General features: G+C 42.1%; 1 protein-coding gene across 3 annotated transcripts in view; it reads right to left on the bottom strand.

Moving 5' to 3' along the window:
- Nucleotides 1–19113, bottom strand: part of NNT (nicotinamide nucleotide transhydrogenase) — an 80965-nt gene that overhangs the window by 52417 nt on the left and 9435 nt on the right. For 2 of the 3 annotated variants that reach the window (XM_061617444.1, XM_061617453.1), the window contains exons 3-8: nucleotides 14805–15034; nucleotides 11653–11870; nucleotides 10526–10613; nucleotides 6411–6499; nucleotides 4613–4800; nucleotides 1829–1962 (exon numbers count right to left, since the gene is read on the bottom strand). In XM_061617444.1, coding sequence (XP_061473428.1) covers nucleotides 1829–1962; nucleotides 4613–4800; nucleotides 6411–6499; nucleotides 10526–10613; nucleotides 11653–11870; nucleotides 14805–15034 — 947 coding nt within the window. The remainder of the gene's footprint in view (nucleotides 1–1828; nucleotides 1963–4612; nucleotides 4801–6410; nucleotides 6500–10525; nucleotides 10614–11652; nucleotides 11871–14804; nucleotides 15035–19113) is intronic. The other variant, XM_061617463.1, reaches the window with a different exon arrangement.

Raw genomic sequence — 19113 nt, 5'->3', positions numbered from 1 at the left:
TGGTTTTGTCTCTTTTTCTCTCCAAACTTCATCATGCAGCTGTTCCTATGCATATTTACTCAGAAGCAAGCCCCACTAAGATCAATGGTAGATATGCATAGGACTGCAGCCTTGGAAGTTACTCAAAAGGAGCCCTGTGGTCTATATGGTGCTTACTTGCAAGTAAGTATTTATTATTATTATTATTATTTATTAGACTTTTATATCGCCCGACTAGCAATAGCTCTCTGGGTGGTGAACACAGAGAATACAATAAAATACACAATATAATACAATAAGAACATATAAAATAAGAACAATCTAAAATCAGTACAACAGATATGAAAATCAGGTTAACTTAAATTAAAATGCTTTGGAAAAGAGAAAGTAGCCCAGAAATCTTTACCCCTCCTTGCCTGGTGTCTCTCAGTTATACCACTCATACTGAGAACATCCAGGTTGTTGAGCAAGAAAGAAGCCTTTCCTTAAAGGGGGCTACAATAATAATAATAATAAAATACAGACCTTGGGGAGGGAGGAAAGGAAGCATAGAGGGTGCAAGAGAGGGTAATGATAGCAGTTGGTGACAGCAGATAGGGAAAAATATTGTTTGTCGAGCCTTCACTTGTCTGACCAACTCTGTGCCTGGACAGACCCTCGGCACACATGCAAAGAGAAAAAGAGAGAAAACGCAGGATGGGCCATCAGAACTGACATCAATCCTGGGTAAATGTCAGCGAAAGAGACAATGGGAATGTTGATTGCTTTACTAGCCGCAGGGGAAACTTACAGCTCAAAGCCCAGGCTTAGATTTTGACAGAGCAGATACTGTTCTTCAAAGACACACCTTGGGCCACCAGCATGAAGTCCGTGGACCACAGTTTGGAACCTCTGATCTAACGAACACATCGTAACTCAGTGGAAGAGCTTCTGCTTTGCATACAATAGGTCACAGTTTCAATCCCCAGGTTCTTCAGGTAAGGCTGGGAATGTCTTCTGTCAGAAACCCTGGAGGGCTGCTGCCAGTAAGTGTAGACAAGACTGGCCTGGGAGGGTGCGGCTCTCACTGACTCCACCTACAAAGCCTGCTGCTGAGGGTGCCAAAGATCATATTGCTGTAAGTTCTGCAAGGACTGGTCCATGCTCTCAGTCGACCCATTTCCACCTGATGTGGGAGGATGGGGCCTTGACAATAAAGCTATAAAGGCTGCTTTAGGTGCATACTGATCATCAGGGTGGGGTATTGTTTAAGGGTTCTTGCTGGGGTGAAAAACACATTTTTGAGATGTAGTATTTTTGCTGTCAACTGGATTTATGCTCTTGTACTTTTATTTAGACCTTGTTATGAGTTATCAATGGATTATTTAATTTCACTGCATACCAATATGAGATGTTTTTATTAGCCTTTGATTTATATGACTAATTTAAATTTTGCTATGTCTTTTAATTGTTAGTGAATTATCCTGGGTAAACGCTTTGACGTTTTGATGTGCTCTGAGTTTATCATGGAAAAGTCACATATGAACAACCAATGATGACGACCTAGATCAAGGATGGGGAACCTGTGACCCTCCAGATGTTGCTGGACTACAGTTCCCATCACCCCCAGCAATGGCCACGCTGCTTGGCGCTGATGAGAACTAGCATCTGACAACATATGGAGGGCCAAAGGTTCCCCATCCCAGAGCTAGTTGGACCAATGGTCTGATTCAATTATCAGACAGCTTTCTACGCTCGCATGCTCAGGACTTACCCAGATGACAATGAAAACCCTAGACTTGCCCTTAACAAGTTTGATCATGTTGTGGGTCACACAGAATATACGTGGTGGCCTCTAAGAAACCAGTACCTTGTGAATATAGAGCTCTCCTGGCTTCGTAGTTTCAATGTTTCCCCCGGCTTCAGCAGCTAGATCTACAACAACTGAGCCTTCCTTCATCAGTTCAATCATATCTTTCCGAAAGAGGATTGGAGCTTTTATACCTGGAAAGAAAAGGAAGAAGATGTTGCAAGATTGAAAGTATCAAGCCTAAAATACTTTAAGTACAAGAAAATCACATTTTTAAAATGATGTCTGTCCTAATAAACACAACATTCCACTGTGATCCATCTCCTGTAGCTATTTATGGCTAGGAGAAAACAGAATTATTTTTAGTCCCTTTACCATGATACTGGAATTCAGGTCATTCAGTGAAAACTGATGGATGATAGATTGAAGACAAAAGAAGAGAACCTCCACACTAATTTATATAACTCACTGCCATATGGTGACGACTCTGGCTTAAGATGGTTTTAATAAGGGATTAGATAAATTAATGGAGAACAGGTCTACCAATGACTATTAGCAAAGGCAACAAAATGGAACTTTCAGATTCAAAGCTAATATGGCCACATCCATATCATACATTTAAAGCACTATTATATAACTTTCTTCCCAAGAATCCTGGGAACTGTAGTTCGTTAAAGGTATTGAGACTTATTAGGAGCCTCCTATTCCCCTCCCAGGGCTACGATTCCCAGAGTTCCCTGGGAAGAGGGATAGATTGTTAAATCACTTTGGAAATTGTTGCTCTATGAGGAGAACAGGGGGCTCCTAACAACTCTTAGCAAACTACAGTTGCCAGGATTCTTTGGAGGAAGCTATGACTGTTGAAGTGGTATAATGCTGCTTTAAATCAGGGGTTCTCAAACCATGGTCTGTGGACTACCAGTAGTTCATGAGCTTCATTCAGGTGGTCCATAGCATGTCTGCATGAAATATACATATTGATTTTTAATTGTATTTATATTACTTATTTTATTTCTTATACTGTATTTTTGTGTACAATTTGAGTTCTATGTAATGCAACGTAATGCAATAAGAGACAATACAAGAAATAAAAGCAGCAACAAAAATACCATTAAAAATCATGGAGCACCAAGCACAGTGCATTACAGTTGCAACAACAGGCAGAAAACTCCGCCGAGACCTTCAGCAATTTTCATGTGGTCCATGGGGGGAAAAGTCTGGGAACCACTGTTTTAAGTGTATGGGGCAGATGGGGCCTATCCACTAAACAGCTGCTGGAAAACAACAATGGGAGAGGGCAATTGCCTTCATCCCTGAGGCACCTGGCTAGTCCATGTGGCAAACAGGTTGCTAGACTATACAGGCATACCCCGCTTTAACGTATGCAATGGGACCAGAGAGTATACTTTAAGCGAAAATAACCTTTAAGTGAAGCAATTGTCTTCACTTGTACTGCACGCAATCACCAATAGATGGCAGCGGCATCATGTCAATAAAGTATACGTTATTGTGAAGCGCGCGAACGTTAAGCGGGGTATGGGGACGAATGGAGCATTTATGTTATAGCGAGGCAAGGTTAAGCGGGGTATGCCTGTATGGAACTTCATCCTAATCCAACACGGTTCCTTGTGTTCTTAACCCACCACCCAGTGTGGGCAATAGATTCTTGGCCTTCCGCCCACTCCTTCCAGAGTGAGAGTCAAGCTTCTCACAACTCTAAATGCATCACTAGAAACTGCATCAGGTTTTTAAACCTTTAACAGGCGTGAGGGCTGATTTTCACTGGGACCGCAGCACAAAGGGAAAAGGAGATCGAAGCTTTCCCTCCCGAGCCATGATCCTGATGAAAATCACTTCTCCCCTGCACCGCTATTAGCCTTCAGAGGAAAAGCTCCCAAGTTTTTCCTCCCAAGGGCTAATAGCAGCACAAGGAAGGGACAATTTTTGTCAAGCAAAACTGGAAAGTTAAAATGTACCTAAACAGAAAACACACACTGCTCAAAAAAGAGTTAAGTTGCATATATGAAAACCAAAATGATATATAAACATTTAATACACATATATTGTTAAACCAACATAAAATCACTGCTAAAATGCTGCATGTGGTATAGAATCAATGCCCATATAAAGTAGAATACAGAAAATAGAATATAAAAACCATAAAATTCTGCAGTCGTAAAAAAATCAATGCTACTGCAAAATAAGATACAAACACAAAGTGTAGCCAAACAAGTTTCAAAAAAAAGTCTTCTTCAGTGGCGTTCTGACTTATTAGGCATACACTATAAAGGGCAAAAGATAAAAATATGTTAAGACATTAATTACTAATGGTGAGTGTCTCTGGATGTTTAAAACAACAAAAAACAGCTGATTGTTGGAAGAGAATACTGTAAACCCACTTACCCTTCTTCATTACTTTCATTGATAAGGGCTGATACATTTCTGTAATCTACTTTATATGGGTATTAATTCTATACCACAGGCAGCATTTTAGCAGTAATTTTATGTTGGTTTAACAATATATGTGTATTAAATGTTTATACTTCATTTTGGTTTTCATATATGCACCTCAACGCTTTTTTGAGCATTGTGCAATTTTTGTCAAGATCATGGCTGGGGAAGGAACAGTTCAGTCTCTTCTCCCTGCGCATTCTGGTCCCAATGAAAATCAGCCCATCAACACACATGCCTATTAAAGTTTTTAAAATCTGATGCAGTTTCCAATAATGCATTTAGAGTCACATGCAGTTTTGATGCCAAGTTAGAGTAAAGCAGCAAATCTATCCAAGTCAACAAATTATTTTCATTTTAAGAAAACGCCTGCCTGTTCCACAAGAAACCTACCAGGAATGAGTGCTGTTGTGATAATAATGTCAACCTCTTGGCATTGCTTGGCAAAGAGTTTCATCTCAGCTTCAATGAACTCTTTAGACATCTCTTTTGCGTAGCCTCCCTGGCCTTCCCCAGATTCTTTTAGGTCAACCTCTAAAGGCTCTGCACCAAGTGATTTGAACTGTTCCAGTGCTGCAGCTCTACAATGTGAAAAGAAAAACAATATATTAACAATTATTGGGGCAGGGGGGAGGACAATATTAGTGAAAGCTCAATCTAATAATTGTTTTTGAATAGGTCTTCAAAATATGAAATCATGTTGCTTGCCATCTATAATCAATAATCTCTGCAGAGGTTTCATTCCAGAAGAGGCTCAGGATATATTCAGATGATGCATTCTTGCAGAGGAAGCCTTACCCAATATAAAATTAGCTTACTGCAGAAACAGACAGTTCAGAATTGAATTTTTAGGTAGCTAAAAACTAGGTAGTTTGCAGCTTTCACAGGAGAAAGTGGCTATGTAAAAAACCATGACTGTGCTTAAACTTTGCATTGGGTACTTTTCCATTTTCACATAAGGTCTCATCAGATATTTCTCTCCAATAGGCTGTACCCTTTAGTGCCATTCTCTCTTCCTGCTTCCCCAGACCCTGCAAACACCTGCACATTCAGCCAAAAAGGCATCCCCTGCATCATGTACTGGCAATTCTGTATGATTATAGTTCCTGGGTGTGTGTAAGCTGTATTTGTGCAGAGAATCCATTTGTTTGTTCATCCTGACACATGGGGCCAGTGGGTTAGAAGGCATGCGAACATAAGTGGGTGGGGCTAGCAGGCACAGTCCTGCTTCCCCTTCCACACATTCCTGAACTGGAGGAAGACAACATCTGACATACTCTGCAATCAGAAACACAGCAAAGATTTGCATGGATGGTCAGTCAACAAATGGACCGTGGAAGATACATGCGACTGCAGGTCATGCAACGATATTCTGAAGGTTTTCTTAGCCATAAGCCAATTGGGTACCATGTATAAAACTGTGCAGAATGGGGGAGTGTCCCAATAAGTATAGTGTACAAGTTACTAAATGGCACTTAAATCGTTTGCAAAGTATTTGGATGCAATCAAAAAAATTCAGAACAGCATTATCATACCCTACGAATACCAAAGCAAAAAGCAGATCAGTGGCATGGCACAGTACAGTTCAGGGCATTGCTCAGCAACAAAGCCCACATGGTTGCTGCAAGAATAAATTGGATCATAGCTCAGCGGTAGCGCAATGGCTTTCCATGCAAAAGATTCCAGGTTCACTTGCTAGCATCTTCAGAGTAGGGCTGAGAAACGCTCGTCTGAAATCCTCAAGAGCCACTGCCAGTCAGTGTAGAGCGCGGAGGTGGGGGATGGGAGGACTGGACCTGGCAACCAGGCCACATCCTTACCTGCACACACCTCCTTGGGCCACATTTGACAGATGGGCGGGGTGGCTATATATAAATCACCTGATGTCACAATGTTTCCAGGTAAGCTGCTTTTGCCTGCGTGGCTTGAAATCAAACCGCATGTGCAAAGAAGTGTGTGCGGCACTTCCAAAGCGACGACAATCAGCTGACAGTCGACACTTGGGAAGGACCGCCCAAGGAGCTTTGTAGGCATCGCCACCTGAAAAGCCACTTTCGTCCAAGCCCCACATTTATCTGCCACACACCTGACTCCATCAACGTTATATTGCCCCAAGCTCCTTGAAGGAGGAGTTGGATACAGATGAAATGGTAATGTTGCTAGCTATAATTGAAGATGTGTATGCACATACCTGGTATCAAACCCACGAACTACAGCTCCCATTGACTTAGCTGCTCCTGCAGATGCTAACCCAGCAACTCCACCGCCAATGATTAGAACCTGCATCCGCACAATGCATTACAATTAAGCCACAAACCAAATGTCATCATTTTAGTGTCAATTAATACAGAGTATTTCAGAACAAGCTAGCTTCAAGCAGAGTCTAACTGGGGGTGCAGTTCACCACATGTATGAAACTCCTTATGAAAGTAGTAATCAACCAATCAAATGGCATTATAATTCAGTCAAAGGGGTTCAAAGAAATTATTTTCTCAATGCTTTTTGCAGCTTCCAAACAATATGGGAGTTGTTTTGTAAACAAGAGGAGCTATTCTTAGAAGTAATTGTGAGGTTCTCTCAGATGGATGTCTGGCCACCTGTGAACATTCAGGAAACTGGAAGAGGACCTACTACAGAGAGATAATATTCCACATATCCATAACCATACATGTGATCATGCACATACCTCAATTCCTTGGTCCTATTCTCACAATCACTATTGCAGATTTTAAAACCCAATTCAGACATAGTCATGCCTTGAAAAGGTCAAACAGTCTCCTCATGCACCACTTGGATCAAGAGTACAAAAGGCTGGTTAGACAATCACATATAATAGTGATCACAAGAAATGAGTGTTGGTCCTTGGGTAGCCAAAGCTATGCCATCTACAAACAAGAGGAAAGCATCTGCAGGGTCAGGGACCTCCAAGGTTTGCAGAAATGCAAAAACTCAAAAAGGGAGAAACCCCCCAAAACAAATGAATGAGCATGTTCAGTGGGCATGGAATGCTGGATTCTGGAAGGAGGCATGGCTGAACCAGAGCATTCCACACTGCAACATTTTGTTGCTGGTCTAACTTGTGGGTCTCTTGTGATCTTGACTACAGACCCTGCATTAGAGAAAGTCATTACTATTATTGTTTGTTTATTGTAAGTACAAGTTGCATGATTGCCAGGTGCAGCACGCACCGGGTATACAATTCAATGCCCAGTGGTTAAAAAAGAGAGGCATGCTCCTCTAGGTAGGTGTGGACATTTACCAGAAGAGGCATGAAAATTTGGTACGTGCCTTGGAGTAACAAGTGCATGTTATAAGCACAAAGCCCATTCTCACAGCTGATATATAGTAATGGAAGTTATGTGTCCCATCTCTCTTACAAGTAATCTTTTATTCATTCATTTAGAATTTGTATCCCACCCTTCATCATCCAGAGCAACTACCAATAGCATTAAAAATAAATAAAATATAATAAGAACAATTCTAGCAATGTGAACATATGAAACAATAAAATTTAATACCCACTGCAGCAGCTACTAACTACTCATAAACACCCAGGCAAACAGGTGAGTCTTTACTGATATTTCAGGGCGACCCAATATTGGTAATCACTGGGCAACCCATCTACTTTTCTTTTACAAACACCCCCACCCCTGAGCCTTCCCATATGGAACGTAAAGGAAGTGGTTGAAAATTCTTAATGACTTTTTTGAAGTCTCAAGAGAGAAAGGATCTTTTTTCATTGTTGAGAGCTGCAAATCAGAATGAATTGATACAAAAAGACAAATATTTTCACCTTGGTGTATCCTGGTTCTGACCAGCTGATGTTACTTAAACCCAGTTTGGCTGTTCTGTTGACAACCCAAACAGAACAAGCATTTTATCCATCTGGTTTACTACACAATAAGAATATGTTTTTCTGTTTGTCTAGGAAACTAAGCTGACCTTCACTATCATGGGGCCTACCCAATATTATATTCCTAGTCATGGAACATTTTTTATATTTTCTGCAAAAATGAACATATTGCTCTCACTCCAGTGTGTCTTCTTTGACCTTTACACATCCTTAGGACCAATTTCAGGATTATCTTCTTCTACATGTAGTTAAGACTCCATTCTCCCAAACTTTTGTTTAGTCCTTAGCATAATCCTCCAATGCCAAGAGATACCTAAAGTAGTTTAGCATTAATCTAATCTCTGTATTGCCCTTGCTATCTCGTGGATCTTCTTGGGCAGTGCAACAGTATTTGAAAAAAAGGGCAGCAAGGTGGATTCAAAAAACTAAGAACCACACAATAGCCAGGCACAATCTGTAAGCAGGCAGAGGCAGCCATCAACTATTTGGTCAGAGACTATAGTTAAGTCCACTGCTACCTGTCCTAGGTAATACCTTGGGAATCTGGGGGAGCAGAGGAGTGATAGCACTAAGCTTAGATCAGAGACCACAAACTATTACCTTTACATGTGCTACATCAGGGACAGTCAATGTGGTGCTCTCCAGATGTGGTGCCAACTCCCATCAGTCCCAGCCAGCATTGCCAATAGCCAGGGATTATGACAGTTGTCCACCAACATCTGGAGGGCACCACATTGGCTATCCCTGTGCAGCATAGTACAGAGGACTACATGCATATTCCATAGTTCCTTGCAAGCAGGTATTGGGAGCACAATTCAACATCCAGCAAAACTGAAGGCCTAAGTACAATGGTGCTAGGTGCATCACCCAATCATGTTGGGGTTGTTGTTATTATTATTATTATTATTGCTTAAGAGTAAGTGCAGGGGGCAATTTTCAGCAGGACTATAGCCATGAGAAAAGGAAATTGTGGCCTTCTCTCCCCTCCCCTCCTATCCCCCAATTTCCCTGCAAGTCACACACACCAATTAGTAATAGGGAAAAAAGCTTCCCTTGGTTTTCCAATCACTAATTGCAGCACAGGAGGGCGAATCTGCTTCTCTGCATACCCAGCTGAAGCAGGATACATTATGCTAACTAAAGAAAATACATGCTGAATTTGCATAACTTAGAAACAATGGAGTTTAGCTTTTCCCACCACTAAATTCTGATTTTGTTAATGCAGAATAGACACAGTCTGGACAGCAAGTTTCCAAGAGATTCAATGTTGCTGCTAGAGATCTGAATTTTCTCCGCTTGCAAGAGCCATATCTAGTGCAATATTTTGCATAGAAATAGTCAACAACATACGCACATTACTTGTCCCTTAAAGCACACTAAAGCATGGGCCCAATCTTTCCCCATTTTTAAAGGGGGAAGTTGCAAATTATACACACATGCACTCTCCATATCTGTGTGCTGAGCTACACATGTATTTTGTACTTTAGTATCTGCACACAACACTCAAAATAGCATTGATCTCAATACAGTAATACCTCACATTAACATACTCAATGGGACCAGAGCAAGTACGTAAACCGAAAATGTCCTTAAAGTGAAGCACTACCTTTTAAAACGTTTTTTCCCTCTCCTTCATGCGGAGCCTCAAAGCCCCATGCTAAAGCCTCTGCTGCTGTGCTGCTGCGCCTCTCAGCTGATTGTGATTGCGCCTCCCAGCTGATTTGCAGTGGCGCAATTGCATCTATTTCCAACCCCGTGCTTTAAAGCCTCTGCTGCTGCGCTGCCGCGCCTCTCCCTAACCCTAACCCTGTAAGTGGTTTGCTAGCTGTGTTTCTGGAGAAATACAGGCATATGGAGCATGTACGTTATAGCGAGGCGACGTTAAGTGAAGCGACGTTAAGCGGGGTATGCCTGTACAGATTTATGGGTGGCTATGGATTTCACTTTATGAGACTGTAAAATGAGAGTCCATAAAAACAAGACATTTAAACTACAGTTCTACACACCAGCACAATATTGTTATTTAGCTTGTAATCTACATAAAAATCACATCTCTTTAACAATAATTGCAATTCATACAGCATACTATTAATAACCAGGAGTTACAAGATGTGTACATAGCTGAATACAAAAGCTTTCTTCCATACTTTCCATCAACAGCAAACCAAATCTTATATTAAAATGCCTACAATTTGAATACCTTAAAATCTGAAAGTTGCTAATAAATAAACCAACCAGCATCAGTTACATCCAAAGAAATGCCTACTGACTTTTTAAAAAACCTTATATTCGACTCACTGACAGATACTAAAGGAAAGGGATATTCACTCTGTGAAACAAAATTCCAGCCAGTAGTTATTGCATACAAAGCCACAAAGAACACAACGCATTTTCATCACCTGATGACTGTGCCTGCCAATTTGTTAACATCGTACATTTCTCCCATCACGTACCTTAGCTGGAGGGACTTTGCCGGCTGCTGTGATCTGACCCGTAAAAAAACGACCAAAGTGATTGGCTGCTAACACAACAGCCTTATAACTGTCAGAGGCAAGGGAGAACAGAAGTATCAGTATTCTTCTCAACCTCATATTTATTTTATTTATATAAAATATTTTTATTTTTTTTAAAGGTACAACCAGTAGTGGCATCTGCTATGACTTCATCTGGATATAGCCTGAAACACCCATGATTGTAAACCTACCACCTAACCTCTACTCCCATTCTCACAACCAGTCCCTGAATCCTACCACAGCCTCATTGTGGCTGGTTTAAATAAACCAGGCATCCTGAATTCACCAGAGTTGCCGAGCGCTGGTAATCAACAGCAACTCTGGACACGATGCCCATTAGGGCAGTGGGAGAGACAAGAAGAGAGGGGGAAAAGGAAATGCATCAACATTCCTGGACTTGCAAATCTCCACCTTGTTCAAAACATACTGTTTCGCAAGAGATGCATAAGCTGTCAATGCCACCCTGTCTCTGATCTGGTCCATGCCTCAGCCTCTTTGAGTATTAAAAAGTTGGGGTCAAATTTGCAGGAGCTTACAAACTCCTTTCTATGTGCAAGTATTATTTTGCTTTTTCACCACTGTCCTTTACAGTTTCAGATTCTTCGACCACAAGAAATACCTTCCTAATTCTTTTCCCAGCAAACAGATCCCCAAACTCACTATTCAAGAGAACTAACTGGACTTCAGATTCCCATACACCCCTTGAACTCAGACAGATACCGATTCTTAAATATTTTCCCATATGGATAGCTTGGCTATCTGCCTTGATTCCACCTCCAGCTGTATCTCCACAACAGGAGCCAATCATGACAGTAAGCTTATCCCAGGGATGGCCAACATGGTGACTCCTGGATACGGTGGAGTACAAGTTCCATCACAGCCCCAGCCAGCATGGCAAAACATCAGGGATGACAGAAGTTACAATCCACAATCCCTGGAAAGCACCACATTGGCTATCCCTGGAGTATACTGCTCACAAACAAGAATGTACATTTGTATGAATCCCACTCAATGCCAAACTGTCCATTTGTGTAAAAGCAGAGCTGGCTAAAACTGTGTTTTCCTACCCAGCAATGTTGGCCATGGAGCTGAGAGCATCATATCCTTGAGCAATAGTCACACGTGGGACCTGATCCATAGCCAAGACTGTAGTTTTTCTTTCAGCTAGCTTGTTCAGGAGGTCTGGGTTTTGAGCTGGGTAGATAAAACTGATAAGGGTACCAGATGACTTAAACAGATCTGCCTCATGCGTGCCGAGCGCTGGGTTAAACATCGGAGCCCTCACCTGAAAGGGAGGGAAAACACAAGTCACACAATCCTGCATCATAAACCTGGGTATGCACAAAAATTAATAGATACTACTTAGTATTTTGTAGCACTAAAAATGGTTTAATATTCTTCTCAAAAATCATTTCAGCAGTCTTAAGCACCACCATGTAAAGAAGGGCAGTGTTTATTCCAATACTGCAGGGGCTGATGCTGAGGTCCAAAATAGGTAACATTCAAACAATTAGCAACAACATGAATGGATTAAAAAAAAACCAAATAGCAGGTGCAGGAGACTGGTGCAGATCAGGACCCTAGTATTTGGGGGGCATTGAAACTTTATGCCCCCCTCTCCAGTTGCAGTCTCAGTCCAGATCAGGAGGCCTACATCTGCTCTTTGCATTTGGGAAAACTCTTCTAGAAGCTTTTCTTCTGATGCAGGACACCCAATACAGATTGGGGCCATAGCAGAAGGCAAATGGTTAATGCCCCTTAAACTCCCCCCTAGCCAGGGTCCAAATCTGCCCCAGGATCTCATGCCATGAATGCTGTGTCTTATCTAGCTCACCCCTGAGAGCTGTGGCTTGCCTAAAACTACCTACTAAGTTAACTGCAGAGGTAAGATTTGAAATAAGTAATCCATGGTTCAGAGCTCAGTCTATTAGTCACTACACTACTACAGCTCTCACACACAGCATCTCAGTGATCCTAAAATAAATCTGTAATGCAAGCTAATATATTATTATTGCAGCAGAGGGGGTGGGGAAGAAGAGAATGGGTTGAGGGCAAGATACAGTCATTTGCTTAAGGCCGGTCATGCATTCATGTTTGAACCAAGGACATCTTAGCTGTCAGTTGACAGTATTTCATTACTGCAGCACCAGGTTCAAACCCTGGAATCTCCAGGGAGGGTCAAGAAACAATCCTTTCTGTAACCCTGAAAAGCCGCTCCTAGTCAGTGTAGATAATATTGGCTTAGATGGTCTGACCTGACTTGGTATAAGGCGGCTTCTTAGGTGTTCATATACAGTTGCGAAATGTTTAGACTACAGGAGCTAAGTCTTAGCACAACATTGCCATTCAAGAGCAATAACAGGAATGGACTTTGTTCAGCCGATAATATGCCTTGCGATAAGGGCATTTGCACTACAGCAACTAAGGTTTGCTTTCTATCTAAGGACTTGTTTGCACATGTTTTGGAGATATTGTGACAGAGAAACTCTATCATTAATGTTTATAATATTGCACGTATTTTGCATGCGTGTGTGCGTGCGTGCGTACTGGCTCTGCAAGACGATTAAAGGTAATAAATGCAGCCAGCAAAAGTGACTGCAAGTAGGGCCACTGTGGCTCATATTCACAATATACCCAACCACAGACCAAAATATAAACATGCAATCAATAATTTTGAGAAAGCCCACCCACACACCATCTGCTGAATATATGTGGAGAGTTAGGATAGATCCATGGGCTGTGATTGCCATATAAAAGGCATAACTTACCTTCCTACCAGCTAGCTGAATGGAAATTCTCCATACAGAGCAGATGACCTACGTAATGAGCTGCTCCATACATTACAATCCCCGTAATATGAAGCAACTACTACACAGAGGCTGTTTCAAAAGGTTTTCTGGTGGCAACTGTACTACATAGGTTTTCTGGTGGCAACAAGGAGCCAAAGAGCTTTATTCCTAAGGCAGAATGCTCAAGGGTGTGTGTGCAGGTACACTGACCACACACGGACCAAAGAACACACTCATGACTAAGTGGCACTGACTTCCTTCAATGTTCTTTATACGTCCACAGTCCGGATGCACAGATTAGTATGTGCCAGTTCTATGAATGCAGCTCGGCATTTCTGGTATTCCCCTGTCGCTTGTTCATATGAGCAAATACTCACATCTATTTATGCACTATACAGCCATAGCCTTCACATCTTCCTGCCCTTGGGGAGTCCGTCCTATGCTGACTTGTCTGCTACCAAATTCCTGTATGTTGCACCATTGAATCCAAGCATTCGCACCATTCTCGCTTAGCAAGGGATCCCAGACAAGCATGCTAGGCCTCATTATACTGCATGTTCAAACTGTATGCAAGTATCTTACTGAACTTGGCTTCAAGGATAAGCCTCCAAAAATGCCAGAATTCTCTGAAATTAGAAGTTTGGAAAGCCACCACTTTACAGGATAAAAAGCATTTTAGAATCTAACACAACCTAATAGTACTTGAGGGGGGGAAACCTAAGATCCCACACGTAGGTGCAGACACAACATTTCTGGATGTAGCATGTGCCAGCATTGCTATTTGGCAGCAAATTTGTTGCCGTCTGTGAATTTGCTGCAGCCTGACCACACCCTATAACGCAATCTAAGCTTGGTATTATTATTTCTTCAATTGGCAACAACCAAAGTAGTAGTAGTATTCATACGATAGGATAGAGATGGGGGCCTCAGGCCAAAGGGCCAAATGCAGCCCCTCCAAGTCTCTCTATTCATCCCTTGGGACTGTCCCCAGGCCCCACACTGCCCAAATCCTGTGCCCTTTTCCTCAATGCTTTTGCCTAGATGGCATGGGTCCTTGCAACTGTGATAATGCCTCTTGCTTGCTGGGGTAAAGATGTGGGTAGATGGAACTTGTAACTTTGCTTGGTTGGAATGTAGCCTATTGTACAAAGGCAAGAGTCGCCCATCCATTGCTCTGTCCACTTCTGTCTCTGGTGACGCCTGTGTGCACCTTTGGCCAATGGAGGTCATTGGCTCTAGCTCCACCTACTGTTGTCCTCCCTGCCTTCCACCCTACCAATCACAATGGGCACCAGCCATCACTGCTGATAGCCCCACCCACCTCAGGCATGCAGCCCTGCAAAGGCTGACCATGAGGGAATGTAGCCTTTGGACTGGAAGAATTTCCCCTCCCCTACAACAGGGTAATATTGCAAAAAAGTCATAATTACTTTGACAACTAAATCTGAAGCCAAGACTTCCTTTATCCCTTGGATCTGTGCCCCTGCCTCTCTATAATGGTCATCAGAGAATTTGGAAGCATCTCCTGCAGTTGACTCCACAACGACGTTAAACCCTTGTTTAACCAGAGCTTGAACCCCTGCGGGTGACAAGGCAACTCTCTTCTCATTCTGAAAGATCTCCTTGGGAACGCCCACAGTCAGTTGTTTATATGGGATACCTGTAAACGAAAGAGAACCAAACAGCAATTCCTTTGTTAGTTTATACTGGGGTGGGGTTGGGAAGGACAACTTCCAGTGGAAAAAGTCTTTTGCAAGTACAAAGCTTCCGTTGACAAACATGAGGCAGGACTACCTTTATATATCAATGAATAAAAACTCATTACTAGCAATCAATAGGTGGCAAGGGTAATTCAATAAAAAATGTTAACAATTCATAATAATGGAAAAGATAAACACAATTCAAGTGACTAAGCCCAATCTCATGCTTCTTTACTCAGAAATAAAACACACTGAATTCAATGGAACATATTTCTACCTAAGAGTGCACAGGATTACAGCCCAAGTTCCATTTAAATAAAACAGTATGTGCTTGAGTGAGTTTGACAAAAAGCAGTTAAGTGTGAACTTAGCACTACAAGTCTTCAAACATTTTCCTCTCTCAAACAAAACAGATTTCAGGGGTGAAACTTGCTGGCATGAATAATATTTTTTTTAAAATCCCTTACAGTTAGTTCTATAGCCATTTGAAAGATGAATGGTTTTTACGGTCGTCTTTGTCGGTTTTACAGTTAACCTTGGTATAGCTTTTTTTTTTAAAGATGAAAAAGAGTCCACCTAAGTCCAGCAACCTGTCTGAGGCCAATTAGGGAGACTATGGCTGAACTGCACTTGAAGGTCTCACAAGCTCATATTTGACATGTTAATTGACCATGCTCTATTGTTTCTGACCATGCCGTAGTTTCTATAAAGGACACTTCTGCTCCAAAACATTGTGACAACCATTCCTTCACACGTTATCATGCCAGAAACGCCAATAGCCATGAAGCAGAGGTGAGGAACTTCCCCCCCCTCCGTTGAAGACCACATTCCTTCCAGGAATTCTCCTGGAAGACACATATCAGGGGTGAATCAGGCCATCCCTTCTCTCTCTCTCTCCCTCCCCACCCCAGCCCCATTTTCTCTCTCCCTCCACCTCCCTCCCCAGCTGCCATCCCAAGGAAAATACACACACAGGCATGGCAGTTAGGCTTAGAAAAAAGCTCGCACTCACACCAATGGAAACTTTCCCCCCCAAACCCAATTGTTGCACCATAGGAGATTTTCATTGGCATCATAGTGCACAGGGAAGATAGGGGTTAGCCCTTTGCTTCCCAACTGCAATCCCAATGAAAATTGCCCCTGCTCAGCAAAAATGGCTCCCGCTGGAACCAGTGGGAGCTTCTTTACTAACAGCCTAGCCAGGAGGGATTCCTCATCGCTTTGTAAAAATTATTTATTATTATTATTATTATTATTATTATTATCATCATCATCAATGAGTTAACAGTATACCACAATTCCTCATCCCTTGCAGAAAGGTTCTCCCTTCCACCCCCACCCCTTTCCCCATGAAGATACAAGACAGCTTGGGGCAACACAGTGAAAGGGTCCAACAATTCTCTCCCATTTACCAGGTCACTCACCAGAAGCAACGATTTCTACAAAGATGAAACACTGAATAAGGATGCTTTAAAGACAAGGTACTGAAGTTAGTTCAGACTAACACCCAGAGCAGACTCCACTGGCCCACTGACATTGAGTCGCCAGCCGCCACTGGCATGCCGGAAGAGAGGGAAGAAAGGGTATGAATGGCAGGATTCACATGCAATAGGTGAGAAGACTTAGGATGAGATAGCAATGTTAAGCTAATTCCAAGGATAACCGCAGTCACCACTCATCTTGATCTCTATATAAAAGGCACCGTTACTTTCTTCTCACAAATAAAACAAGTGGTGGAATTAACTGCAAAAGATAAGTTCCGTGCATCCTCTAGTTATTAGGCTAACTCATTAATCATCCTAAATGATTAAAACTATTCTTTACCCCAATAGTGGGGAGAATACTTACAGGTCACAATAAACCACCGTTTGAGCTTGCATGCTCCCCCCTTCCCCTCTCCTCTTTCCTACTTCCCCTCTCCTCTTTCCACACGGTCAGGAGGATGCCAGCAGGGTTTTAGCTTCCCTTGCCTGGAATTCTCAGTTTGTCATCCTAACTAGGGATTGTGGTTTATAACAAACCCTTGAACAAGCCAGCTTCAGAAGCTACAGTTTGAAATAGGCTAGTTTTGAAACTCACTAGAGATTCAAAAAGGAAAAAAGATCCCTGGTCCAGACAAGGACAGGAAGAGATTCAGGGAACGTGAAACTAAGAGCTGCCAAAATCCTCCTCCTGACTGAACAGGAGAGGAAAGTGTGTGAGCCAGAAGCTCGTGACAGATCCTGTTCATCGTCCTACCATGGTTTAGCATGGGAATAGGCAAACATGGCTTATGCAATGGCTGAGCAGTGGCCAGTCAGTTCAAAGATCTCTAACCATGGCTCTCAAGAGTTCAAGGTAGGCAACTTCCATTGGCACCCACTTCCACTTCTCTCAACCTTCAGCATCTCATAATAGCTACCACCAAAACCAGACTATAAATATTTTATACACCAGTGAATGACAAAATATCAGTTGCCATGTCTCTCTCCCCCTCCCCCTGCAAAACAAGGGAAGCAGAAGAGCAACTCAAACCATTAACATGACACTGATTTTCACTTTCTGTTTATTCCTTAGACTTTTTTTTAAAAAAAATTGAGCTATTCTTAGTCATGCAGAGCCACTGCTCTGCCTCCTGCCTGTGTGTCAAGCCACAGGGAAGACTGTCTGTAAACATACCAGGCACAAGTGTAAACATGCCTTTCAGTGATTTAACCGGAGAAAAATCTTTCCCATTTCACTCAGACTGGCAAGTTAGTGCTCTTCAAGGAAAAGTGAGTTGCCTTCCACAGAGTGAGGGCCCTCCTACAATGCAAACTACTATTTTATCTACAGGATTTTGGACTGAGTGGTGAAAGTGGTTTTTGCGTTTTGCTAGAATTCCACAATCTTTTGGTCCTCTCTATTCATCTTTTCTTAATCAATTTCACCACTGTGTAAACTAGGATTTCCGTATCCAAGGACTACATGACTAAAAACCAGATGAGATGTCAAGCAGCGTGTACTTATGGAAATACACTGCACCTGGGAGAATGATGTCTTTGCTTTTCATGTATAAGGCTTCTCCCTACATTCCTTAACTTTCCATTAAATCATCACTTCAGGCACACTCCTCCAATCTACCCAGATTCCCACACCCATTATTCTCTACTATAGAAATCCTCTACTGAAACAAAATGACCACAAATGCCTTCTCTTCCTCTCAGCTTGATCCAAGATTATCACAGGGATGGTCAAAAGAATTTATAAGACTCCAGAGGGCTGGAAAAAGTTCAAGAAAGGGCAGTCAAAACAATCAAGGGGGTGGAGGAACTCTTCTATGACAAATCGTTATAACATGTGGGTTTTTTTAATTTAGATCAAAGATAAGTTAAAGTGGACATCAGTTAAAGTGGACATGAAGGATACAATCATGCATGTGTGAAGATTAAGTGGATAGAGAAAGGTTTTTCTCCCTCTCTCATAACACTAAACTCATGGACATCCACTGAAGCTGAATGTTAGAAGATTCAGGACAGACAAAAGAACGTGCTTCTTCCCACAGCGCATAGTTAAACTATGGAACTAGTTAAACTATGGAATTCACTCCCACAAGCAGTAGTGATAGCCAACAATTTGGATGGCTTTAAAAGAAGATGACACATATTCATGGAGAACAAGGCTAACAATGGCTACTAGCCACAATCACTATGTTCTCCCTTCACTGTCAGAGGCAGTATAGCTCTAAATGCTAATTGCTGGGAATCGCAAGTGGAGAGAGCGCCACTGCACTCAAGTCCTTCTTGCAGGCTTCCCATGGGCATCTAGTTGGCCACCCTGAGAACAGACTGCACTAGATGGGCTAGTTGGTCATCAACATAATACTTGGTTTTTATATGGCACTTTTGCGTGTTCAAGAACTTCATGCACATTATCTCAGGTGAGATAAACAGCTCATGCACATTTAATATTATAAAGCTTTCAAAGCCACGGCAAGCTCACCCAAAGCAGAGAAATTATGGAGATAAACTGTTTTTACAGATGCTTGCTGTTTATGTTTTCATTGAATGGCCATCTTATA

The sequence above is a fragment of the Rhineura floridana genome, chromosome 1, assembly GCF_030035675.1.
Source record: "Rhineura floridana isolate rRhiFlo1 chromosome 1, rRhiFlo1.hap2, whole genome shotgun sequence".
In the NCBI taxonomy this organism is placed as follows: domain Eukaryota; kingdom Metazoa; phylum Chordata; class Lepidosauria; order Squamata; family Rhineuridae; genus Rhineura; species Rhineura floridana.
The sequence above is the reverse complement of the archived record's forward strand: the minus strand, read 5'-3'. Positions and strand labels throughout refer to the sequence as shown.